This window comes from Geotrypetes seraphini, chromosome 2, assembly GCF_902459505.1.
Source record: "Geotrypetes seraphini chromosome 2, aGeoSer1.1, whole genome shotgun sequence".
Lineage (NCBI taxonomy): Eukaryota > Metazoa > Chordata > Amphibia > Gymnophiona > Dermophiidae > Geotrypetes > Geotrypetes seraphini.
In genome coordinates this window covers 73208872-73236224 of record NC_047085.1, presented here as the reverse complement: position 1 = coordinate 73236224, position 27353 = coordinate 73208872, and the positions used below count along the sequence as shown (strand labels likewise).

Below are 27353 nucleotides of genomic sequence, written 5' to 3'. Positions count from 1 at the left end.
TGTCCTTTACCCCATTATAATTATATTATCAATCAATCATATTTAATATAATTGCTCCCTAACTCATAATTTTAAATAGAAAAAAATTAATCAAAGAAATCACTTATACAGTTAATGAAATCACATTTCATAAATGTAAATCTTATAAAATCAAGACACCACGCTTTACATTCTTAAATTCATACTCCATTTCCTCTAATTCATTAAATCCACTGCCTCATTAATAATATCCAACCAAATCTTAAAAAGATTCCATTAAACAAATGACACATAACATTTATGTCATCCTTCCATCCTCATATCCTGACCTTCATTCAAAAGAAAAATACTGAAAAGAACACAAATAAATAAACTCAGATCAGAAATATCCAAGAAAAGCAATAGACTCTCTTTAGACTTAACAAAAGCTCAATAATAATATAACTTTAAAACGGTTAATCCTCTTCTATTTCTAAAATAATATATCTGGAAATCAGTCCATCCTCTTCATTTCTTCTTTCTTCTATTTCTAAAATAATATATCTGGAAATCAGTCCATCCTCTTTATATCTTCTTTCTTCTATTTCTAAAATAATATATCTGGAAATTAATCAATCTTTTTCATTTATTCTTTCTTTTATTCTTGGAAACACTTCACATAGACATTGGCTCTGAGGTGGCAAGGAAACTTTTCAGTTTTTCTGGATCCTCAAAGTAAAGTGACTTATTTCCAGAGGAAATTCTCATTCTTGCAGGGTAGTATAAGCCATATTTGTATCCTTTCTCTTTCAACTGCGCTCTGAGTTGAAGAAACTGCTGCCTTACAACCACAGTACTTTTTTCAAAATCCAGCAAGAATATGAGCTTAGAGCCTTTGTGGTTTAAATTTTTATCAGCTTTTGCCAAGCTTAATATTTCAAATGCTTGACTGAACCTCAGAAGTTTGAATATCAGAGGTCTAGGCTTGGAGTTATTTGCTGACCGTTGGAAAGGAATCCTGTGTGCTCGTTCAATTTCTAGGGGGTACTTAGTGTTCGGCTGCAGCAGCTTTGGGAGCAAATTCTCCAGGAACTGAACCGGGTTTCCCCCCTCCAAATTTTCTGCCATTCCAAAAATTTTAATGTTCTTTCTTCTACCACGGTTCTCATAGTCCACCAGCCTTTTCTGTAACTCTTAGATGATTTTATTATCTTCCTTAGCTTGAACAGCAGTTAGTTCCATCTGATCCATCCTGGATTCTAAAACTGTCATTCTTTGAGAAGCAGCCTCTAACTGCCTGTTAATGTTTAACACTTCTTCTTTTACATCTTGAATGCTTTCTGCATTCTTCTGGATCTGTTTTGAAATTTTTTTAAGTTCAGCCATTATGTCTTTTTTCCCTATTTCTTCTTCCTCAGGAAGTGGGGCTTTTGCTGCCGCCGCCAAATCTTGCTTGAGGCGCTTTGCCGTACCGGATGTTGCAAAAGCCGCCTCAAATTTCCCCTGGCGTGTGCTGCTCATCTTCTCACAGTACCCGAACGACAAAAATTTAATTTTTTGACAAAAATGTACAATATATTTATAATAACCTGGCCTGGCTATCAGAGCTCCATGATCACACTTCCATTCACTGCACGTGCCAAGCCACACACCCCCAGAGCAATAATTTTTACACAAAGTAGTATGATAGATTTTAATAAAGCATCTAATATAATAAAAGCCTAAGCCACACATGCGCACTCTTAACTGTGTGCTCCTGTTTTCCGTGCGCTGTAGGCCCCGTGTACATGCGCGGCTTAGGGTTTTATTGGCTTCAGGCAGTGCGGAGGCTGTCGGCTGCGGTAACTGTCGGCGTCTGCAAGCCACGGCGGCTATTGGCGCCGGCAGGATGGGGCGGCTGTCGGCAGCTGCAGGCCGCGGTGGCTGTCGGCGGCTGCTGTCGGCGGAGGGCAGAAAGCACATGATGAACTGGGGCGGGGCCTAAGGCTCGCAGTTCGTCAGAGGAGCATAAAATTTGCGGACGACACAAAACTCTCCAATAGAGTTAGAACTGTTGAAGAATGTGAAGAACTACAAAGGGACTTGAACAAACTGAGTGATTGGTCAAATAAATGGTAAATGTGTTTCAATGTAGAGAAATGCAAAGTCTTGCACATAGGGAAAGGAAACCCGATGTTCAGCTACAAGATGGGGGGGATGGTATTGGGGAAGAGCAACCTAGAAAGGGACTTGGGGATTTTAGTGGACCAATCAATGAAGTCGGGAGCACAATGCGCAGCGGCCTCCAAGAAGACGAACAGAATGTTGGGAATTATTAAAAAAGGAATCACTACCAGAAACAAAGAAGTTATCCTGCCGCTATATCGGGCGATGGTACGCCCGCATCTGGAATACTGCGTTCAATACTGGTCGCCGTACCTTAAGAAGGATATAGCGACACTCGAGAGGGTCCAGAGAAGAGCAACAAAAATGATAAGGGGCATGGAAGGCCTCTCGTATGCTGAGAGGCTGGAGAAACTGGGGCTCTTTTCTCTGGAAAAACGGAGACTTAGAGGGGACATGATAGAAACTTACAAGATCATGAAGGGTATAGAGAAGGTGGAGAGGGGCAGATTCTTCAGACTGGCGGGGGAAACAAAAACAAGAGGGCACGCAAGAAAACTGAAGGAACAGATTCAGAACAAATGCTAGGAAGTTCTTCTTCAGCCAGCGGGTGGTGGATACCTGGAATGCGCTTCCGGGGGAGGTGGTAGAGCAGAGTACGATTTTGGGTTTCAAAAAGGGGTTGGACATGTTCCTAAAGGAAAAGGGGATTGAGGGATATAGCTAGAGGGTACTATAAAGGATAAAATGTCTTAAGTGAAAGAACACTACAGGTCATGGACATGGGGGGCCGCCGCGAGTGCGGACTGCTGAGCACGATGGACCTGTGGTCTGACTCGGCAGAGGCGATGCTTATGTTCTTATGAGCAAGAGGGACTGAGCACCCCTCCTGCTCCCAACTTTTAGAGGTAAGGGGAGGGGAGGGGAAGCGGGGGTCCGTGTCCAGTGGCAGGAGGGAGTGGGCATCCCTCCTGTGTTGGTATTTTTTTTTTTGGAGGGGGAGGAAAGGAGTTGGCTCGATGGCAGGAGGAAGTCGGCATCCCTCCTGCCATATTTTAGAGTGCTGTGGGGGGGGAGCGCTGATGGTAGGAGGGAGTCAGCATTCCTTCTGCCATTTTTTGGGGTTCAGGGAGGGGGGAAGGGAGGGAGCGCTTTGTCGGGGGAGGCTTTTTTTTGGAAGGGAGGCCTACTGCTGGACGGGGGACCAGGAAAGAGGTGCTGATAGACAGGGGAAGAGACGGGGGGGGGGGCAAAAGGAAGGGAGGCTTACTGCTGGACAGGGGGACAGGAAAGAGGTGCAGCTGGACAGGGGCGAGATTAAAAAAAGGGAGAAGGGCTGCTGCTGGATAAGGGGAGCAGTGAAGGGGTGGTGGTGGACACAGGGAAGGTAAAAGGAAGGGATAATGGATGGACATAAGAACATAAGCATCGCCTCTGCCGAGACAGACCACAGGTCCATCATGCCCAGCAGTCTGCTCCCGAGGAAAAAGAAAGACAGAAATATAGAAAGCGGCTAAGGAGAGAGAGAGAAAAAGAAATAAAGACAGACACACACACATATATTCTAGCACCCGTTAATGTAACGGGCTATAAGACTAGAGTACAATAAATTATGAGGGCTTTATACTAAGCTGCCAGAGAAATTTCATTTCTTTCACTGGGTGATTAGAGAACTAGATCAAGGACATGTACTACGAGTATGTGTAGTCTACTTGGATTTCAGCAAAACCTTTAATACTGTTTCTCATAGGAGACTCATAAACTGAGCAGGCTGAAGTTAGCTTCTCTAGCTTAGTAAATACTAGAAGCTTTTAAGCTGCTCCATCATGCATGCGTACCACTTTCACCTGCTGTTGTCCAATGAAATCACCTCAGTCTTTATCATCTGTGTTGCTGGTTAGATGTTCATCACTAGAGCTCACTCAAAACTAAAGGGGGGGTCCCCCTTGTGCTTTACTTTTTCACTTTGCATAACCCAATATAGGGCTTAGTTGGGACCTCAAGCTCCTGATCAGGGTACTTGAGCCATTTGATTTTGCCACGGCTATTTGTCCAAATGTGAAGTGCCAGAAAAAAATGCTCTTAGTAGTTTTAAGAAGTTCATCCTGTGCAACAGGACCATATTCATTATAGATACCCATAACTGGTACCTTCAATGCCTGGAGCTCAACTGTGATCCCTCATTGTAAATTCTGTTCACAGATCTTCAAAAGAGGTCTTTGTGGTTGAGAGAAGCAGCACAAATATATTTTTGATGCTGACAAGTCCAGTCTAGTTTTTGGTATAGGCTGTTTATACACCAGTCTGGTATTTTAAGCCCCGAAGCAGTTTTTTAACCCCTCCACTTGGACTTTTTTGGATTGCCTGTGTCTTCTTCAGTCTGCTTTATATACTTTGTCATTCTGGCCATGTAGATCGGTTGCATGTTTGGTTCTTGAGCACGAGCCCTTTATAACAAGGCCATTAGGACCAATTATCACCTGCCTGTAGAAGAGGAAGGATTTTTCCTTAGTTTTGATGCTGAAAGCTTGTAATGCTCATTGCTAGACAGAGATTGAAGTGCATCAACATGACACCTTATCAAAACCACTGAGGCCCTTAGATATCCTTGAAGCACCTCTGATGTGAGGACCATTCATTATCTTCAGTGTCAGAGGAAGGGAGAAAAGGAAAGGGATGGGATTTGATTAATACCCCTTTCTGTGGTTACAATCAAAGTAGTTTATATATTATGTACAGGTACTCTCGTATTTTGTACCCCAATATAACAGTGTCCCATTGGTTATTTTTCTTCCACCAGGTCTCAGAGATACCTGTTATAGCTATCTTTTCATTTAGTGCAATATATTCTAACTCTCCGATCTTGTTTCTTAGGCTTCTGGCATTTAAATATAAACATTTCACACTTGTCATATCTATTTACAATTTGTTCAGCAGTTGGCATGGATACTTTGCAATCTTTAAAATCTGTCTGCTCCGTATTTAAGGAAACCTGGCCTGCTGTGGCCTTTATGGCAACCTCGCTATAAGGATGCCCTGTCTTCCCTTTTATGGTGATATCTTTTAAAGATAGAGTAGAATCCCAGTTAACTGGCACTTAACCAACCAGCACTTTCAACCAACCGGCAAAAAAAAAAAAAAAAAAAAAATCTCCCATACACCTGACCCAACAGCTATCCCCCCCAGCCCAGGCAGGGCCTTTCCTCTGCCGCATCACTTCCGACGCAGCAGAGGAAAGGCCTTGCCAGGGCTGGCGGCAAGCAGCCTGTTTACAGCACTACCTCTGCTGATCAGCTGCTGCTTTGGGAAAGCTGCAAGTAAGAAATACCAGGTCTACAGAGTGAAGGGGGCCATCAGAGGCCAGACCCGCGCAGAGGGAAAGCAGACCCGAGGGGGACACCAAAAGTATGGGGAGGGGGAAGAAAGGGACATGGATGCTGGTCCAGCAGGGTGAAGGGGAGGGGAGATGGATGAGTGTGGGTTTTTTCTAAGTTACTTGAAGTTTATAAAATGATGTTAATGAAGTTCACCAAGTTTAAAAGTTTGACTGCCATTTAACTAAAATTGCACACTGCTTTCACAAAGCTGTTTTTGTCTTAATTAGCTTTTATTTACTATATTTCAATATTAATATCAAGTTAGTACAAAGTTTATGGTATGTATGGGTATATTGTTAGGCCTATTTTTAATAGTAACACTCAAGCAACCAGAAATTACATTTATCCAGCATCTACCAATCCCCATGGGTGCCAGTTAACTGAGGGTCTACTGTACCTCTTTTGAGCATCTGTTGGCCTTCCCCCAATTTCTAGTTTAAAAGCAGCTCTATCTCCTTTTTAAATGTTGATACCAGCAGCCTAGTTCAACCATGGTTAACCCTGGCTCCCCCTTCCCCAGAATTTCGTCCAGTTCCTAAAAATCTAAAACCCACCTCGTGCACCACCACCTCATCCAATCATTGAGACTCCGAAGCTCTACCTGTCTCTTGGGTCCTGCGTGTGGAACAGGAAACACTTTTTTGAAAATGCTACCCTGAAAGTTCTGGATTTTACTTCCTAAGAGCCTAAATTTGACTTCCAGAACCTCCCTACCATATTTCCATATGTACCAAGACAGCAGGTTCTTCACCATCACTGTCTAAAATCTTATCTAGGTGACACATGTGGTCCGCTACTTTTGCACCAATCCTGCTAGGCGTCCTGAAGTGCATGATCATAAGAACATAAGAATTTCCGCTGCTGGGTCAGACCAGTGGTCCATCGTGCCCAGCAGTCCACTCATGCGGCGGCCCCCAAGTCAAAGACCAGTGCTCTAAATGAGTTCAGCCTCACCTGCATATGTTCCAGTTTAGCAGGAACTTGTCCAACTTTGTCTTGAATCCCTGGAGGGTGTTTTCCCCTATAACAGACTCTGGAAGAGAATTCCAGTTTTCTACCACTCTCTGAGTGAAGAAGAACTTCCTTACATTTGTACGGAATCTATCCCCTTTCAACTTTAGAGAGTACCCTCTCGTTCTCCCTATCTTGGAGAGTGTGAACAATCTGTCTCAATCTGGCAGATCCAAATAGTACAAAATGCTGCAGCTAGATTTCTGTTGGGAAAATTGAGGCAGATGAGTGTCAACCCGCTACTGAAAGAGTTACACTGGCTCCCGATTGAAAGCAGGGTGAAATTCAAGATCATGTTGCTGATGCACAAAATCATTCATCTTTCAGAACCACAATACCCTAGCAAACAGAATAGATAACCATAAACCAACTTGTGCCCTATGCTCGAGCCTAGAATACCTACTGGAAATACCCTCCTTCAGAAACATCAAATACAAAAGCATCAGGAAAAAAATTATCTTGGTGATTGCCCTAATGTAGTGGAACTCCTTTCTGAGGGAATTAAAACTAAAAAAGGACACCTAAAAGTTAAAGAAAGGAATAAGGACAATACTCTTCACAGAACACTTTAGCAAATAAAGAAACAATTAGCGAAATAGCAACATGGAGGCTGCCACCCACTTGGAACATAAAAGGGTGAACTCACAAATAATACAAAGAAAGATGAATATATGATATACAGAAACTATAGTATTACAGTACTATATGTACATAGATGGTATACATAGGTAAGATATATACATATATTTAACTCATCCTATATAATAAAAGGTTAGTGGCGCATGCGCTTTTAAAAAAGCGTGATTACTGCGGCCGTGGTGTGTGATCTGTGGCCGTGTTCCATTTTAGAACCCGGCCAATGATCACTCTGGCCGCTCCCCTCCTCCCGCCCTCACCAACCCAAAGCAAGCTGAACAGACCTCCCGCCCTCGCTCACCGCTGCTGTCGCTGCCGCTGATCCTCCTCTTCGGGGCAGCCAGCCATCGTGGCCAGCTTTGGCGGGCCTCGCGGGCCGCTTTACGGCCTCGGTGGCACGTTCCCTCTGACGCACGGGATCGCGTCGGGGGGGAGCGTGCTTCTGGGTGGGGAGCGGCCTGCAAAGTTCGCTGGGGCCGGCCACCACGATCGCGGCCTGCTTTGAAGAGGAGCAGGCCAGAAGACGCCGGGATGGAGGGAGGGTAAGCAGGGGGATTAATTCAGGGGGCCAGAGGGAGAGGGAAAGGGGCCATGGAGAGATAGGGAGAGGGAAAGGGGGCTGCTTTGGGGGGGAGGTGTGCTGGGAACAGACAGTTTTACTCTGGGGGGAAGACAGAAGGGGCCATGGAGAGACAGGGAGAAGGAAAGGGGGCTGCTTTGGGGGAGGGGTGTGCTGGGGGGAGACAGAAGGGGCCATGGAGAGATAGGGAGAGGGAAAAGGGTCTGCTTTGGGTGGGAGGTGTGTGCTGGGGGCAGACAGCTTTGCTTGGGGGGGGGGAGACAGAAGAACACAGACAGCGGCCAAGGAGAGAGAGATAAAGAAACACAGACAGACAGACACTCTATTCTAGCATCCGTTAATGTAACGGGCTTAAAGACTAGTGTATTATAACACCTGTACCAAAGCTCATGTATTGTAACACCTTTACTGAAGCTCATGCAAACTGCTCTGAATTGACTCTCCAGTCATTAGTTGTGGTATAGAAGCTTCCAATAAACATAAACCAGGCAGGCAAGTGGTCAAGCAATCCTCACGTCTACCAGCTACCCAGTTATCTACATGACTAATGATAGAATCTCCTGCTATAATGGTCATCCTAACCCCATCTGGGCAGAAGCTCCTGGAGACAGATCCTTGGTGCGAGAGGATATTGCATCCCCTGGTGGGCTAGTCCTGGCTAGAGGATTACTCCATATTTCACTAGGGTGATGCTGTTCTTTAAGAAGACCCCCTTCCTCTGAGGCAGCATAGAGGCTGCCAGACTAGAGCTGAAACTTCTCTACAACATCCCTGTAGGTCTCCTCTATGTACCTCTCTATCTCCCTCAGCTCCTCCAAGTCTGCTATTCTAGCCTCAAAAGATTGGACCCATTTCCTGAGTGCTAGCAGCTCTTTGCACTGAGCACACACATACGACCTTTAACCAGCTGGGAGATTAATCAAACATGGTGACACTCGGTGCAAAAGACTGGATAGCCCCCATTTCGCTGCTGTACTGCTGCCTGTACCTTAATATTGTGGATTTCTTTATTAAGTTGCTAAGGGAATTGGAAACATACACTAAGGACCCCTAAGAATGCTTCCTTGTTTCCCCAAAAATAAGACAGTGTCATATTAATTTTAGGCCCAAAAAGTGCACTAGGTCTTATTTTCAAGGTATGCACATGATCATCTCTCCCTTCCTCTCGTTCATTCCAGTTCTTCCTCTTTCCTTTCTCTTCCCCACATGTGCAGCATCTTTCTTCCCCTTCCTCCTATCCCTTGTGCAGCAGGACCCTTGCCCAGCTTCTATCCTCCCATCCCTCGTGCAGCAGGACCCTTGCCCAGCTTCCCTTCCCTCCCTCCCATCCCTTGTGCAGCAGAACCCTTGAGCAAGCCCCCCCCACCCGAGCACCCGCCGTGCAGCCAAATCCCCATCCTTCCCTCCCTCCCATCGGAACCCCACTGCGAGCCCTACTTACCTCCCTAAGCAGTGTCGGGTCGGCAGCACTTTAAACAGGCTGCTTTGGCCTTGTCCACCCATGAATTCACTCTGCCACGTAACAACAGAGTGAATTCATGGGCGGACAAGGCCGAAGCAGCCTGTTTAAAGTGCTGCCGGCCCGACGCTGCATAGGGGAGGTAAGTAGGGCTCACAGCGGGGTTCGATGGGAGGGAGGGAAGGATGGGGATTCGGCTGCATGGCGGGTGCTGGGGGGCGGTGCTCGCTCAAGGGTTCTGCTGCACAAGGGATGAGAGGGAGGGAAGGGAAACTGCTGGTGAATTCCGAGACTAGGGTTTATTTTGGGGGTAGGGCTTATATTAAGACCTACCCCGAAAATCCTGCTAGGACTTATTTTCGGGGTAGGTCTTATTTTCGGGGAAACACGGTAGTTATATGTTAGGCTATGGTAATATTTAGTTTTTATTATTACTTTGTAATAATGTACAGTGGTGCCTCACACAACGAACTTAATTCGTTCCAGGAGCAAGTTTGTTATGCGAAAAGTTCGTTGTGTGAAACGCGTTTTCCCATAAGAATACATGTAAAACAAAATAATTCGTTCTGCAGCCCTGTTTTCCCATAAGAATACATGTAAAACAAAATAATTCGTTCTGCAGCCCTACATTTCCCTCCCTCCACCTCACCTTATATGCAGAGTTTGCCAGCTTTCTTTTTCACCCAGCCGCACGCTTTCAAAAAGCTGTGCACGCGCAGCTGCTGGAGTTGATCAATGTTCTCCTCTCCTGCAACTTCCGGTTTCCGGTTGCGTCAGAGGAGAAGATTGAACAACAGAGCATGCGCGCATGTGCTGCTCTTTGAAAGTGTGTGGCTGGCCGAAAAAGAAAGCCGGAAAACTCGGCATCTAAGGTAAGGTGGAGGGAGATGATGGAACACTGCATTCAGACAGGAGGGTGCTGCTGTTCCCGGCTCACATTAGGAAGCGGCGAGAGTAGTTCCGCCCCCCCCCGGGCCCCTCGGGCGACTTCGTTGTGTGAAACGAAGTTCGTTATAGGGAGCAAGACAAAAAGTTCGTTATGCGCAGCGTTCGCTGTGCGAGGCGTCCGTTATGCGAGGCACCACTGTAATTGGTAGGTTACCCTTCAAGGATTTAGTAGACTATTTCTTAAGAAATAATTACTTGCTAATAGAGATGGCCTAATTACTTTTTTAGCCTTCTAATTAGTTCAAGGGCTTATAAATTAGAGATTATGCCAGGGTGGGTGGGAAGGAAGGAATTAAAGTCTAAACTGAGGCTGCCTATACCTATACTGATACTATAGCAATTTTTTAATAGCCCCTTGAAATGCTAGCCTATGAATTCTAACAAAAATTTCCTATTGCTAAGAAAAATCTATCCATTAAACTCCCTTGCTAAGTGAGCCGAGTACTTTTAATAAAATAAAGTCCCTGGGCTTACCTTTTTAGCTTTAGGTCACCCTTTCCTCAAGTCTGCAAGCAATATCCCAGCAGTCTTACCAGTGAAGGTCTTTCTGTCTCTGGAAGTCCTCTCAAAGCACCTCTTCTGTCTCTCCTTACATGCCCTCTAAGGTCCTGCATTCCACAATTGAGCCCCATCTTCGCATTCTTCCTATTTTTTGTGTTCAGTTTGCTTCTATGTGACAAAATTGCAGGGCCTTATTTGCATAAGCCAATAGTTGCTGAAAGCAGGGTTATTTGCAAAATCATGGTCACTCAAATGGTAAGGCTGATCCTGTGAAGAAATGCATGTAAAATTGAACATGCATTTGTCTTTAAATGGAAACTGTTTCATTTGCATATATAATGTAGGAATTTTCTCATTCACTTACTTTGTGCAATGCTCTCTCTTGTTTTATAGGCCCGGTCATTCTCGAAGAATGTTCCTCTAAAAGCTTTCCCTGCCTTCATTCAGACAGTAAGTTTGCCATCTAAACCACTACAATACCACATTGTAGAAGTTGCCACTGGATTATATATTGATGATCACTGTTAACTGATTTTAGCATTTCTATCCTTCTGCCTAGATATCTGACTGACTTCTGCATTTTTCTCCACATGTACTTTCTGCTTTTTGTTTTGTTTTGCCCAAAGCCAAAACTGCTACAGAAACTGTCAAAATACTTTTTGCTGAAACCAAACTGGAACTTATCTCCTGATTTCAGCAAAAATCGGCAAAATGTGCAAATGTGAACCAGTGAGGCCTATTGGGATTGTCAGAGCTTGCAGTTGGTAGTCCTCTGCTAAACCAATAGGAGGTTATTACCATCCATCCGGTCCCAGGAACTGCAAGCACAGGTTGACAACTGGGAGAACCATTTTAACAAGGACCTTTCAACAAGTCTAACACATTTAGGTTCCCTAGTCCAGTGTTTCTCAACTCGATCCTGGAGTACCCCCTTGCCAGTCAGGTTTTCAAGATATCCACAATGAATATGCATGAAAGAAATTTGTATATAATGGAAGCAATTATGCTAATCAAGTTTATGCAAATTCAATGTGGATGTCCTGAAAACCTGACTGGCAAGAGGGTACTCCAGGACTAGGGCAGAAATACTGCCCTAGTCAATGCAGATGTAGTTAAATATCCTCTTGAGACAGGAACTAGAGAATAACACAGGGACAAATTTTCCCCATCCCCATAAAATCTATCTCCATCCATGTCCTGTCCTCGTGAGTTTCTGTCCCTGTCCCATCCCTGCAAGCTCTGTCCTCATCTGCACAAGTCTCGAACACTTTAAAATCATAAGCATTCGAGGCTTGTGCAGATGAGAACAGAGCTTGCAGGGATGGGGCAGGGACAGAACCTTCAAGGGTGGAGATAGATCCTGCGAGGATGGGGCCAAATTGTCCCTATGTCATTCTCTAGACAGGACTTTTATGAGAACTTGTAAAAAAAAAAAAAGTGTATATAAGTAACAAGAGGAAGTAACAGTGAGATGTTTTACCATTTTGTATTTAGATATAAAACTGATTTAAGGAAAAGCATGATTATAGATATTTACTAAAATAGGGTAAAGGAGTCCACTCAGTGATCTACACTGTGGACATTACACAATAATTGCACAGAATAGAAAAGCACACTGATAATATTTAACGTCTCCCAAGCTAAAAGCCTATTTTTTTGAAACTGCTTTCAACGCTTAACTCCCATTCACTATCAGATACCCATACCCATTGTATCATTCCTTCTACCAGAATCTCCCCAACGCTGAGCTGTCCTGTTTGTCTGTCTGTCCAAATTAGATTGTAAGTTCTTCTGAACAGGGACTGTCTATTGAATGTTAAATGTACAGCGTTGCTTACGCTGTTTCAGCACTATAGACATGATAAATAGTAGTAATAATGCAAGGAGTATATGCTCTGAAAAATTATAATCAAGAGCTTCTGTGTATATTTCTCAAATTATTATATAATATATACCTTTCATTTTATTGTGATATTTCCCTAGTAACACTATAAGCTGACCAGTATTTGTGCTTGAAAACAGTTACTGCAGCTTCCTTTCTTATAGAATCTAACTTCTGCACACCTAACTGAGCTTGGAAATTCTTTAGAATGACTCATAGTATTCAAGCCAGAATATATGTAATGAAAGACCATATTTTACCTTTAAGCAAAATAACCTATGCACATATGGACCTCAGCTAATGAAAACTGAAATTAAACGCCATAGTATTTCACAGTCAGTACAGGAGTAACCAGTAGGCCAAGTAGGCACGTGCCTAGGGCCCGAAATGGTCAGGAGGGCCCGATGAAGGAGGGCATCAACATTGTTTTTTCCAAATGACGATGGACCCCTCCAGCATCGATCGGCAACGTGGGCCCCACCCCAGTCAGCAACATGGCCCCCCCCCCCCCATCGACGGAAAGTAAGACAAGCAAGCAACGCGGGTAAGAAAGGCAATGGGAACTGTAATTGTGCAAGCGGTGCTGCTTGCCCAAAGCTTCCCTCTGACGCAGCTTCATGTTTCCGCCTGGGCGCATGGTGGGGCGGAGCGGGGCAGGGGGGCCAAGTGTACTTGGTGTGCCTAGGGGCCCTTGACGAATTAATCCTGCCCTGTTCACAGTGGCTCATTTTGGGACACATTTAGAGTGACAGCTCTGAGGTAGTGTCAGACAAAACACTGGACACTGCTGGTGGTTAGCACAGCAAACATATCCACCATCAGAAGCTCTCTCAGATGAGGCATCTGCAGTTCAGAGCAAAGCAAGAGAATCAGTTCTGGTGGGAAACGCTGACATTCTAGGTGCATTTGTGGTGGCCTCAATGAGTGATTAGGAACCACCAGTTCTCACAAGAAATGAGTTTGTTCTGCTCCTTCATCATGTATTTGCCTCAAGCAAGGTATACTGGCTCCAACTTCTCTGGGACATGTTCAACTGAGGGACCTTGTTAAGAAAAAAAGCAGCATCTATTTTCTACTCAAGATGTAGTTGAGGGTAGCCTCTTTAGCCTCTGTTTCCCCCTTAGAAGAAAATTTGTATAGACTTTTCAGCTCTAGAAGATCTACTAGACGGGGCTATGGAAATACACTTTGGGGAGGGGGGATCCTTAAGTGGTCCATATATTCCACAGACTTGAGTTATCTTGTGATCTCGCAGGTCTTAGAGATGCTCAGTCTGTCAGAGGATCTGCCTCCTGTGCCCATGAAAGGGAATCCATTTTTGATGGGGATTCGAAAGTCTCCCAAGATCTTTCCATTGAAGGAAGATCTGAAGGTGATTGAAGCTGAATGGTACTGTCCAGATGTGGCTCTGAAAACCAAGAAAAAGAAACAGGGCTGTGGAATCGATGATCTTGATTAAAAGTTTATTAAAAGTCTTCACAATAAAAGTGATGCAGATCAGTGGATCATTCTATGTATATCACATATTGGTACTGTGATATACATGGAATGATCCACTAATATGCATCACTTGTATTGTGAAGACTTTTAATAAACTTTTAATCAAGATCATCGATTCCATAGCCCCGTTTCTTTTGCTTGGTTTTCCCTGTTTCACTCTGGAATATTTTGGTGGTTTTTTTGGTTTGCTATTAAACTCTGGTCATAGCTTCCCTTGCAGAACCTTGACACCTGTCCACCCAAGATGGATGTCCTAGTTGAAACGGTTCTGGTCCTAATACTGCCTCACACACATACTCTGTCGTCTCTGGTACAGATGCATCTGGGGGCACCTCCCTAGAAAGAACAGACCACGTCATGTTCCAGGAGATGTCCGTTTATTATGAGTCCTTCATTCATTTATGTAGCATTATACATGGGTTAGTTTTTTTCAGCATATGACCGTAGGAAAAACCATATTTGGTAACAGGATACATTAGAAAGAGGTAACAAACATAAGAGGGGGGGGGGTTAGTGGGAAGTTTCCATCTAAGGTCTAGCAATGTTTCTTATCTCTCTAAAGCACAAGATGTAAGACACAGAGAGAAATTGGCCTTGTAATTTCTTGGCACATACAACCTGTTTTCAGCAGTTCAATCAGGAACAGAAAACTTCTACAAGGAATATATGCAAGGATTATATGTACCCCTTCACTAGTTACAACAGTTTAAGACTGCTATTGCAGTGGAAAGTGGCACTGCCCTTAAGGATCCTCAGGATACCGTATGGAGGCTCTTTTGAAGCAGTCATTTAAGTTGTCCACTCTGGTCTTGCAGGCAGCCATCTGCAAATGTCATGTAGCCAGATCTTGTTTTTGATGGATGGAACACTTTCTCGATTGCCTGAGTGAGAGATCTTCAGCCTGAATAAACCTGGAGATGGGTACATCCTTTTTGTCAGATACACTGTATGATTTAATCTGAGCCTCAGTGAAGAAAGCCCTGGCTTCATTTTGATGAGGAAGCTTATTTATATCAGGCATTACCTATAGGTTTTGAGGTTGTTGTTCACAATCTAGTAAGAAAGGTGGGAGTGTGGCTAAAGGTTATAAATCTTCTTTATATGTATGTGAATTAACATCATTGTCTTTATTGTACAAGGAAGTATTGATAGTCCAAATCGGTGAAAAACTTCCTATTCATCTTGCTGGGCTTTTTTTTACTGTCCTCCAGGTCTATCTGTTTATGTATGGAATAATATATATCGGACAGTAGCAGATTTAGCAGTTGAGTTTCCTAATTTGATAGGGGGGAATTTTAATATTCAGATTGATAAGGTGTTTGATTGTAAAACAAAATATATTCTTTCATTAATAACAGATTTGAAACAGTGGATAAATAAATATACCCACTCATTCAGGAGGACGTACATTAGATCAGCTACTATCATCAATGAATATTAGTAATAGTATTACAAGGTTAAATATCAATCCCCTTTCATGGAGCAATCATTATGCCATAAGTTGGAGCTTATCTCTCCCGATTTGTCAGAAAAATAATTTTATAATTGAAGATATAAAAAATTACAGGCCGATTGATTCGCTCCATTCTTTTTAAAAATTTTCCACTAACTTCACTGAAGTATCATTAAAGGAACAGGTTACTATCTGGAATTAAGTTTTGAAGGAGGTATTAGATGAAGTGGCTCCAGTTAAAATGAGGACGATAGGAAATAAGGTTGAAGCTTGGTTTCATGGAGGATTAATATTGATTAAAAGGCAATTAAGGTGAGCAGAAAGAATATTGAAAAAACGAAGAACTAATTCAGCTTTAGGGCGATGTAAGAATACTCAAAGATTTTATAACAGAGAAATGAAGAGCAAAAAAAATAATATTTTGCTAAGTAAATTAAAAAAAGCTAGGGTTCCATGTAAACATATTTTTTCAATTGTATTATCTTTGAAAGGTGGGAAAGCTAAATAGTAGGAAGATGAAAATCATACCAGGAATAGAAGAGCTGGCAGATTTTTTTGTTAATTAAAATTTCATCTTTACGTAGTAATGGGAGACAACTAAAGGCTATTTGATTGGCTGATGGCTCAAGCAGTAGGTTTAGAGAGCCAGCAGATCATTTCTGGCACTCATTTGACTTAGTATCTGAGTCCCAAGTCTCAAAACTATGCGCAAAATTGATGAGATGTAAATGATCCTTTTCCCTCTTATCTTTTTGCTAATATTCCACCTCAAGCAATCAATTGGCTGACTACATTACTAAATTATGCTTTTGGAACAGGATATTTCTCACATGACATGGGTATAATTAGCCTTACCCCTCTCTTGAAAAAAACAGACTTTGACCCAACTGTCACTTCCCACTATAGACCGATTGCAAATATACCTCTTCTAACCAAACTTATGGAATCAATTATTGCCAGCCAACTCTCATGTTACTTGGAGAAGTTTTCCATCCTTTTACCTTTCCAGCATGGGTTCCGCCCAAATTTCAGCACAGAAACCCTTTTGGTCTCTCCTAAGATCCAGCAGTTACAATCTTGTAAAAAAAAAATGCTATCTTACTTCAATTTGATTTGTCTGCAGCTTTTGACATAGTCAATCATAATATTCTGCATTACCTGCTCTCAGACATTGGCCTTGATCAGACTTTCTTGGACTGGTTCGATAGATTTCTATCCTCCCGTTCTTACTCAGTTAATATGGAAGGATCTAATTCAAAATATTGGAGAGCCCTTTGTGGTGTTCCCCAGGGCTCCCCATTGTCTCCAATCTTATTTAACATCTACATGAGTACTTTGAAATACTATGAATAGAATATTCGGGAAACTCTATTAATACACGCTGATGACATCCTCATATTACTTGTGACCAGTCAGGCTCCAGGCCTACCATGCTCCCTGTTAAATCTGGGAGCAAGGGTGGTAAGAAGCCCAAAAAGGGGATTTCCAAGGCCAGCTCCCAGTACCAGTCAGACCAGCTTGATGATGTCACAGACCCAGAATGGGGGGACAGGGAAACCCTACCCAGTCACTAACCTCCACACAGCAGAGTTAAAAACATAGGTTTTAAATCTATTCCTGGGATTAAGGAGCAATGCTATTTCCCTAGTGTCTACCAGGGGAGCCAGAGAGATATGCAGGTGAGATCAAGCTCAGCCAGGGTAGGGCATGGCTCCCCACATGAAGAGCCTGTAGATTTGACTAGGCTGTTAGAGAGGATAGGGAGGAGGAACAAGCTTCTTCCCAAGATACAGCTTCCCAGCCTAAGCCAGGGTAATCTGCCAGACCCGATGGAAGTGGAGGAGGCAGGTTCCTCTATTGAAGTTGCAGCTCCAGCCCAAGAGGAGCAGATGGAGTTCCAGGAACCAGAATGGATGGATTTGGGGGGGGGGGGTCACGTGATGAGTTTGCCTGGATAGGACATGTATTTTTGAGCTCTCCTACCTCGAATCTCCTAAACTCTGCTTAACTCTCTGTACAACACTGTTTGGCTGTCTTTGCTCCCACCGGACCTTTCATTAAGGTTGTGGGTGCGAAGGGGGATCCTGCCAGTTAGCTGGCACCTAGCATGCCGGTAAGATCAGCGAAGACACCTAAGCAGAAGTCGGCCTTGCCTGGGGCTAAAATGGTGGCGTCCCCGACTACCCTTGCTGCTCCGGCACAGTGGGGTGAATGGGCTCAAGAAATTTCGCATATGGTAACGGCAGCCCTGGAGGATTGTCTGCATAAACTGCAGTCTGCTGTGGAGGGCTTTAACGAGAGATTTGAGTCCCACACTACTCGCATTGCAGCGGTGGAGCAGCGCATCTCCGATGGGGAAGACGCGGCACTACAAGATCGCAATAGTGTGCTCGCCCTGCAGGCTCAGGTGGCTACACTGACTAGCAGACTGGATGATCAGGAAAACTGCCAGCGACAAAACAACTTACGTGTGGTGGGTCTTCCGGAGCTCCAAGCAGACCAAGATCTTTATAATTTTTTCCAAGTCTGGCTCCTGACATGGCTGGGTCTGGAGCTGCCGCCGGCTGGCTTCCTTTGCGAAAGAGTGCATCGCATGGGACAACGCTCAGGGGATAACAACCGCACCCGAGCAGCGATCGCGAGATACTTAAACTGGAAGGAGAAAGAGCTAATCCTCCAAGCTTATCGGAAGGCAGGGAATATGAAGGGAGGAAGCTGTTGTTGTTTAATGATTATTCTCTCCACGTGGTTTCCCTCCGCAAAGAAATGGCGCCTCTGTGCATAGCGTTCCACTGGCGGGGAGTGCGCTTTGCGCTCGTCTACCCGGCGTCCCTACACATCTGGCGGGAGGAGAAGCCCCATACATTCCCAGACCGAGCGGCTGCCCAGCGCTATTTGGATTCTCTGCCTGCGAGTGTCAATGGTGGAGCCCCTGCAGCTGTTTGATCTGCTCTGAAGTGGCAGTCTGCTCTCAGCATTTTGTCTCTGCGGCCTTCCTTCCCTTGTGAGTACTGTTGGACATCGGAGGCTGGGATTTCTGAGCCCCTCAGAGTTGTGCTGTCTGGTTTCAGAGGGCACGAGAGGGGGTGCATTGAGTGACCCGGGATCGGCGGGGCCTGGTGTTTCGGCCGTGCCCTCCCTCTGCTGTTGGTCCCGAGGGCTTGACTGTCTACCATGGTCCATAGTACTCTATTTCTTCCCTGTTGTTGACTTTTCATCCTGGACTGCCTGTGAGCTGTTTTCCTCCGGCGGTGGTTGGCTCTCTCTCTGTTGTATATTGGACAGTTTTACTCGCTATGGGGGACTCTGGGTCTATGAGAGCTCAGTAGAGGACATTAGGTTGCTCCAGTTTTTGGGAGTGAAGTTCCTGGTTCTTTTCCTCCTTTTTTGTGCGGGATTGGGTTTTTGGGGGTGCCTCTGGGTATGGGGTTCTCTGGGGGAGGGGGTGGGGTTGTTCTCTGTTTCCTACTGTGCTGGGGAGACTTGGAGATGGCTCTGGGGAAGTTTTTCTCAGGGGGGGTGGGTTGAGGTTGGTGGGGAGAGGGGGGAGGTTGGGGTGGGGGTGTGGGGGGTTAGATGTTGAGTTTAATTGTGGGTCTGTGTGGCAGTTGTGTGTATGGGTTGGGGAGCGCTATGTGTGTGTGGTGGTGCAGCGATCTAGGGGGCGGGGGCACCTGATTCAGTGTCCCGTGCTCTTCTTTTGAGTGTTCAGGCTCCAGTATTCCTGGATGGGAGGCCTAGCTGGGGGGCTGCCCGTCTATTGTATTTCAATGTTTCCTGTTATTACATCTGGGGAACTTTTTCCTAATGACTAAGTTGACTATGACTAAATGTGGACGGGATTCATTCTCCTATTAAGAGAAAGAAAATATTGACCTGGTTCCGCAGGAGGGGGACTGATATCGCCTTTGTGCAAGAAACCCATCTTTCCCAGGCGGAACACCTTAAGCTGCGGAGAGATTGGGTGGGCGAGGTTTGCTCGTCTTCCTTTGGTACCTGGAAGCGAGGGGTTGCCATCCTTATTCATAAACAGTTGCCTTTCCACATTCATAAAGTTCTCCAAGATCAGGATGGCTGCTATGTTATAGTTTGGGGGGAATTATGGGGGCACAAGTGGTTATTGTGTAATCTGTATGCTCCTAATGTGTATAATCATAAATTTTATTTTCAGCTTTGCTTGCCAAGATAGCCATGTATCCTGCTTACCAGCTGTTGGTGGGAGGGGACTTCAACATCACTGTAGATCCTACCCTGGACTGTAATCCGGCAAAGTCAGGGGCAAGGGACCACGGAGCTAAGGGGGTAAATTTTCTGCTTAGCCAGTTGCAGTTGTTACATAAGAACATAAGAAACGCCCTCACCGGATCAGACCGAGGTCCATCTAGTCCGATGATCCGCACACGCGGCGGCCCATTTAGGTACTCCTTTTTGGAGACCCAGATTTACCATATCCCTCAATATGATATGCAAGAAGGTGTGCATCCAACTTGCGTTTGGAGGATTTTGCATCTCACGGAACGCACTTATACCCCCACAATGTATATGCTAGGTTGGATTATCTGCTGGTATCGCCCTCTCTGCTCCCCAGGGTGTCTGGGATAGCTATCGAGGAGATTCCTTTGTCGGACCATGCGCCTGTTGTCATGGAGCTTCAGTTTACGCCGGAACCCGAGGAGCGACATTGGAAATTTCCGTGTTACCTCTATAGAGATCTTGACTTTCATAAATATCTTCGCGAACAGTGGTTGGAGTATAGTTCTCATAATAACACTGACGATGTTCATCCAGTGACCTATTGGGAGGCTTCCAAGGCGGTTCTGCGGGGGTTCATTATTGCTTATCTCTCTCGCAAGAGGAAGTCCTTGGATGCAGAGTTACTGACTCTATCGGGGGAGCTTCGACAGTTGAGGGCGTGCCACAGTACTTCTCTTTCGGCGGATGATAAACTTCGCTTGCTCACCGTCCGGCGGCAGATAGATACAATCTTGACGCAGCGGGCTTCTCGCGATATCTATTTTCAACGGTATAAATTGTACGCCTGGGGGGATAAGACAGGGAGACTGTTGGCCAATTTGGACCGGCCTCCGCGCACCCGTCAGGTTATCCTGTCCATCCGGGACACGAAGGGTACCTGTTTCACGCAGGAACGGTAGATTCAACAGCAATTCGTTAATTTTTATGAATCTCTGTATGCTAACCGACCGTTCTCGGACGCTGATAGGGATGCTTTCTTTCAGGGGCTTAAGATCCCTAGGTTGACAGAAGCCCAGTTGGAGCATTTGAATGTCCCTATTAGTTACGAAGAGGTACAGCTTGGTATTAAGAAGCTTAAGTTAACTAAGGCACCTGGCCCTGATGGGTTTGGATCTGAGTACTTCAAGATTCTGTCGGATCAGATCTCTCCTGCTTTGGTGGGGGTGTTTAATGCGCTCTCTGAATCGGGGTTTGTGGACTCCTAATATGGCCCATGTTGTGCTGTTGCCTAAGCCTGGCAAGGACCCGGCCCAGGTGGGTTCTTATCGGCCTATTTCCCTCCTTAATCAGGATGCTAAACTTTTTGCCGCGATCTTGGTGCATAGATTGAATGCCTTTTTGCCGCTGTTGATCCATGAGGACCAGGCAGGCTTTGTGCTGGGCTGATATGCGTCTATGAATCTGGTCAGAGCTTTGATGGCCCTTCATTCCAGGCGTGGTTTGGAGGGCGAATCGGCTATTGTAGGCCTGGACATGGAGAAGGCATTTGATAGTATCTCTTGGCAATATCTCTTTTGGGTTTTGCGTCAGTTTGGCATAGAGGGTTCTATTCATCATTGGATCAGTAGCTTATATATACAGCCGCAGGCCAGACTTTTAGTCAATGGTCAGTTTACTGCACCGTTCGCTTTGGGAAGGGGGACGCGACAGGACTGCCCGTTGTCCCTGTTGCTTTTTGTATTATCTATCGAACCACTGGCTGCTAGGATTCGAGGCGATCTGCATATTCAGGGCATTCGCATTGGGAGCAAGGAGAGTCACATTAATCTTTTTGCCGATGATATTCTCCTTTATCTGGACCAACCCAGACGGGATCTGAGGCGGGTCCTCGCTTTAGTCCGTTCCTTTGGAGATCTTTCTGGTCTGCGCGTTAACTGTGATAAATCTGAACTTCTTCCCTTACGGTCCACTAAGGTGGAGTCCTGGCATGCGAGTCTTGAGATTCCACCGGTGAAGGGGCCGATGCGTTACCTTGGTGTATATTTAAGCCTGGACCTCAAGCTTCTGTACTGATATAATGTGACACATCATTTGGAGGCGATTCAGCACATGTGTGATAAATGGAGAGATCTTCCGCTGGGTGTTTGGGATCGTGTGGCTTTGACTAAGATGGTACTTCTCCCCAAGATTTTGTATCCGTTGCAGGCTGTGCCGCTTTGGGTTACTGATAAAGAGGTGCGACTGTTTCGTTCTATTATCTCCTCTTTCATTTGGCGTCATAAGCGGGCCAGGATTAGCTATGCCACCTTGGCTTTGGATAAATATAGGGGTGGTTTGAACCTTCCCGATCTTCGATATTATAATGTCACCGCTTTGTTTCGCTTTATTCATGAAGGATGGTCGGGTTGTTATAAATTCTCTTCCCAGGGTTGGGTAGAGTCCTGGTGTGCTCCACACTCGGTCCTGTCCCTTTTGCACACCCCGTTGTCGGCTATACCGGGAGGAGGGGCTAAGTTTGCGTATCTTTTACCCCTGCAGCGTGCGTGGCAGCTTCCCTTTTGTTACAGTTGTATGGAAATACTGATTTTCCACCAGGAGTGGGCCACGCCTGATTTCGGCACTGGGAGCAGAGAGGGGGTAGAACTCTTCAAGATATCCTTACAGTGGGGGGGGGGGGTCATTTTCCTTCTTTTGCCCAGCTGCAGACTCACTGGCAACTGCCTCAGACTCACTTCTGGGCTTACCTTCAGGTCCAGCATTATTACTTGTCCCTTGAACGTCGCTGGGGGGATGCTTGGCTCCTTGGTCCCTTGGATGTTCAGTTTTTTCAGGTATCTCCTGCTTCTAACAAATTAGCTACATGGTATCGTATTCTGAAGAATGCATCGGACCTGGGCTCTATTGATCGACTGGCTTCCCAGTGGCAATCAGAGCTTGGCACTACCCTGGATCGTAAGGCCTTTCTTGATCTATTTGCTACTGTGCATGCCTTGGGGATTCCACGGATTTTAGGGAAATGCAATTTAAAATTCTGCATAGGACTTATATTTCTCGGGCTCAGGGAACTCGTACGGGCCTTTGGGAGGAAGCAGTTTTTACCATATGCAATTGTTTCTTAAGTACCCTTACGCACCATTTTTTGGGAATGCCCTTCTTCTGAATTATGGCTGCAAGCTCTTCCTTTTTTGGAGCGCATTCTCCAATGAGCTGTGCCCTGGTCTTATGGTTTTCTGCTCTTGGGAGATCAGTGAGAGTTGATAGAGGGGGGGCTCACGCTTCCCCAACGCAAGGTTCTCTACATGGCTGTCTTGGTGGTAAAAAAGCTCCTGTTGCAGCATTGGGTGGAAGACTCTGTGGCATCCTTTCCTCAATGGCTGGCTCGTTTGGTTGAGGTGGGGCGGTATGAGCTTCAACGTGTCCCTAGGTCTGGGACTCTGGCCCACCGCTGCTATTGAGATTTGTGGCAGCGAGCGTTGAGGATCTGTTCCAGCTTGAAGACAGTGGGCACGGAATCTTTACCTTGATTTTTCTTTTAGAGGGGGCTGATGCTCTCTCTCTCTGTTTGTTTTTGTTTTGCTTTTTCACCGGGTAGCTGCACTTGGGTGTGTGAGGGGGTGTTTGGATGTCTATAGGTTAGAGTGCGGAGTGCTTGTTGTGGTCTGCGGTGAGGGCTTGGGATTTGCGTGTGTTTGTTTAGAGGGGTTTGATATTTCAAAATGTCAATTGCGATGGGCATCCACCCATGGGTTTTTTTTTTGTACTGAGCAACATTTGATGTCATAGTCTCCCGTGCTGTTTTCTGGCTGCTCTGTTTTATGATTATTCTGCTCATGGTTGTATGTTCCTTTGCAGTTGTTAATAAAGATAATTTGGAAAAAAAAAAAAAGAATGGATGGATGTAGGTTTGGCTGCCAAGCAGTACTGATTGCAGGGTTGTGAGGGTTTTTTTGTGTTTGGGACATTGGAATGAAACTGTTTTGTTTTTTTTTGTGCTTCTGCTGATTTTGCTGAGGATATCTTTTTTTTTTTTTTTTTCCTTTTCATTTACTGCCAGAACTGTGGGTTTTTGATTTCTGTGTTTTGTTCTCAGCCCAAGCTTATCTGGGAGGGAATTTTGAAAGCTGTTGTTTGTGCTTTACTAATGCAAACTTGAGGCAATTCTTCTGGCCCCAGCATTGCTGTGTTAGCTGGAGGCTTTCATGTTTGGGTTGTTTAAATGCTTGGACTGCTTGCTACAGCTAAGGGGCTGGACTTACCTGTGACCTGCATTGGGCAGGCTGAGGAAATAACTTTGGGAAAGAAACTGTTAGAGTGAAAAAGTACAGTTTTGGAGTTAATTGAACTATATAGGGAAATCCTGAGCACTACACAGGATTTTCCCCCGGTAAAATACTGGCACGCTAAACCAGCTGTAGCCAGTTTAGCTCCCATCGTTAAGGGCACGGTAAGTTTTGAGAATCTGGCACTTGGTGTTTAATGTGCATTAATTCTCTTAAGGGGGTTTGTTAAGATGTGTTACGGTTTAACACGGCTTGATGAGTTCTCCCCTAAATATGCAGCATTATAAGTTACTGTCTTTTAATTTCTTTTTGAATATCCTTGTTTCTGGGCTACACAACTTTGTTGTGCCCATCTGCAATCCTTTTAATACTTCAAATCTCCGTTTAGAACTAATAAAATAATTGTTGCATGTTGATATTACTAATATGGTGTTTGTGTTCTTTTCCAGGTTGCCTTAGATGACTATTTAAATAAAATTAGAAAAGCAGACTTCAGTATATTCCATCCAAACCTCCAGAAGAAGAATGCGTTGCTTCCTTTGTATATGTATATTCAAAAGTGGAAGAAAACATATTAAAACATTATTTAATTTTTTTGCAGAATGTAACTTCTTGTTCTGAGCTATGCTATTTTATGGATTCTTAACTGAACAAATACATTTTTCTCAAATTATTGTTCCTCTTGGATCTTTAGTCACTTCAGCATGTTTTCTGAAATTTCAGTGTTTGTTATTGTCAAGCATTAGTGTAGCTTATTTTTCAAGAGGTGTATATCTGCTCTATGTCAAATGTTTCTTTCTTTCTTTTTTTTTTTTTTTAAAGAAAGATGCCTTTATTTTTAAGAATTTATTTCCTTTCATCTTGCCACTGGTTTGTTCTCTTTTTGCATCATAACTGAGTAAGTAGCAGTCCTAAGGAATCATGCATAGAAACTTAGAAAAATGAAGGCAGATAAAGACCATAAGGCCCATCTAGTCTGCCTATTCATGCCACTTACTATCCCTTCCTCTCCCTTAGAGATCCAATGTACTTAGCCCAAGTTTTCTTGCATTCAGTTACATTTTTCATCTCCACCACCTCCACTGGGAGGCCATTCCATGCAATCACTATCCTTTTCTGTGGAAAAAGTATTTTTTGAAGTTCCTTCTTAATCTGTCCTTTCACCTTCATCCTATGCCTCCTCATTCCACAGCTTTCTTTCAATTGAAAGAGGCTCGCCTCATGTGTATTTATGCCATGCAGGTATTTAAACACCTCTATCATATTGCCCCTATCCTGCCTTTCCTCCAAAGTTTATACTCGTATATATTGAGATCTTCAAACAACCTCACCAATGTACGTAATATGTGACTGTCACAAATAACAGAATCATCAAAAAGAAGAGAGACTTTAGCAACCTCAAAGAAAGATAAAAATTTGTCATTTCATCATTTAGTCCAAGTGTCAATCATTAGTCTCATAAAAAAAACTCTCCACTAAACTTAATATTGTGATTAAGTCCTAATAAATTCTCTTCTAGGAACAAAAAAAATCAAAGGTGTTCTCTTATATACATACCAAACCAAATGTATGCAGAACTTAAAATCCCAACAGGGGCGTCTCCGTTTCACTCAACAATTGTTTGCTTCATCAGGGGTGCAAACTGAACTTGCCCATAAATTTAATTCATTGCTCTGTCCTGTGAATAAAAAATAAAGAAAACAATTATCACAAAATGATCAGCAAAGATGAGTCTAGTAATTAGAATAAACGACACTATAGCAGAGGAAAAGCCCTGCCGGGGCTGACCGCAAGCAGCCTGTTTGCAGCGCTGCCACTGCTGCTTCAGGTAAGTGGAGGAGCTGTAATGTAATGTAATCTGGGAAAAACACAAAGGCTCATGTTATCTCAGCTTCAGACCTCCCCTTCCCCAAATTACAAAACAGCATGAAGCAGGGATGGGACACAGATATGGAAATGCTAAATAGTTCAATAGATTTGCAGGTGATTAAAAAAAAAGTGGTCATATCTACACTAAAATAGGGGTGTGATCAAAAAATACAGTGAATGTTTAAATTTTTTTTTTAAAGTATTACAGTAAAAGTCACATTGCCATTAATCTCCCTCAAAATATTTATTTATTTAAACATTTATTTACCACTTATAGGGCTCCTTTTACTAAGGTGCACTAGCTACAATGCCGTGCGCGCTAGACGTTAATGCCTCCATAGAGCTTTCATTAGTATTTTGCATGTAGCGTGGGGTTTGTGCGTGCTAATCACGCTAGCGCACCTTAGTAAAAGGAGCCCTTAGTCTAATTCAGGCTCAAGCACTTTTTCCCTATCTGTCCTAGCAGGCTCACACTATCTAATGCACCTGGGGATTAATTGACTTGCCTAGGGTCACATGGAGCAGTGTGGGACTTGAACCTACAACCTCAGGGTGCTGAGGCTGTGGTTCTAACCACTGCACCACACACTTTCACCCCCTCCTCCTCCCCCCGTTGCTTTGAACGCATTTATCCCATCGTTCTTGCCACTTTCTGAAGCAGTTCTGGAAGTCCTCTTTTGTGAGTGTCTTTAGTTGCACTGTCATGACTGCCTTAATGTCCTGAATCAATTCAAAACGTTTACCCTTCATGGTCATTTTGACTTTGGGGAACAGCCAGAAGTCATATGGTATCAGATCTGGTGAATAAGGTGGATGAGAACACACTGTAATGTTTTTATTTGACAGAAATTGCCTTACCAGAAGTGATGTGTGTCATGGAGTATTGTCATGATAGAGGATTAAATCGTTTGTCCATTTCTCAGGTCATTTTCTACGCACATCTATTGTTAAAATGTTTTGAATGGAACCATAAGAGATGTTCAAATCCTCAGAATTTTCTCTAATAGTCAATCGCCTGTATGATCGAAACATTTCGCTTATTCTTTCAACATTCTCTTGGGTTTTTGATTTTGAAGGACGTCCCAATTTCTCTTCATCTTCAACTAATTCACAATCATTACAAAATCACTTGAAGCACTTGTAAACTGTCACACTGCAGCATCACCATAAACTAATTTTACCATTTCATGTGTTTCTTAGTACTTTTTTTTTTTGCAGTTTCAAACAAAATTTCATATTAATGCATTGTTTGTGATCCACGATTTACAACAAATTTTAAAATGCACCCTCTCTCAACTGTAGCTTACAATTGATTGATTGCTCTAAACAAGTTGAAACTTGTCAGAAAACACTGTTACTAAGGTTTGACGTAGATTCTCATATTGAAAATCCCTGCCTTTCCATCGGATGGCATGCAGCAGCAGCTATTTTGATTGCACTTCCGTACTGTATATGTTTGTTTCAAACTGTTTCAGAATTATAATTCACTAACCGTATACATATATGAAAATGCTGAATTTACTATAGAGCAGTATTGATATATATGATAGACTGTACATTCATATGATGAGTTCTACTTTAATAATAAAGTTGTAAATAGTC

At 44.0% G+C, this 27353-nt stretch overlaps 1 protein-coding gene across 5 annotated transcripts in view; it reads left to right on the top strand.

Moving 5' to 3' along the window:
* Positions 1-27353, top strand: part of NDUFAF6 (NADH:ubiquinone oxidoreductase complex assembly factor 6) — a 59232-nt gene extending 31879 nt beyond the window's left edge. For all 5 annotated transcript variants that reach the window (XM_033933173.1, XM_033933171.1, XM_033933175.1 and 2 more), the window contains 2 exons: positions 10967-11023; positions 24332-27353. In XM_033933173.1, coding sequence (XP_033789064.1) covers positions 10967-11023; positions 24332-24460 — 186 coding nt within the window. In that variant the 3' untranslated portion in view covers positions 24461-27353. The remainder of the gene's footprint in view (positions 1-10966; positions 11024-24331) is intronic.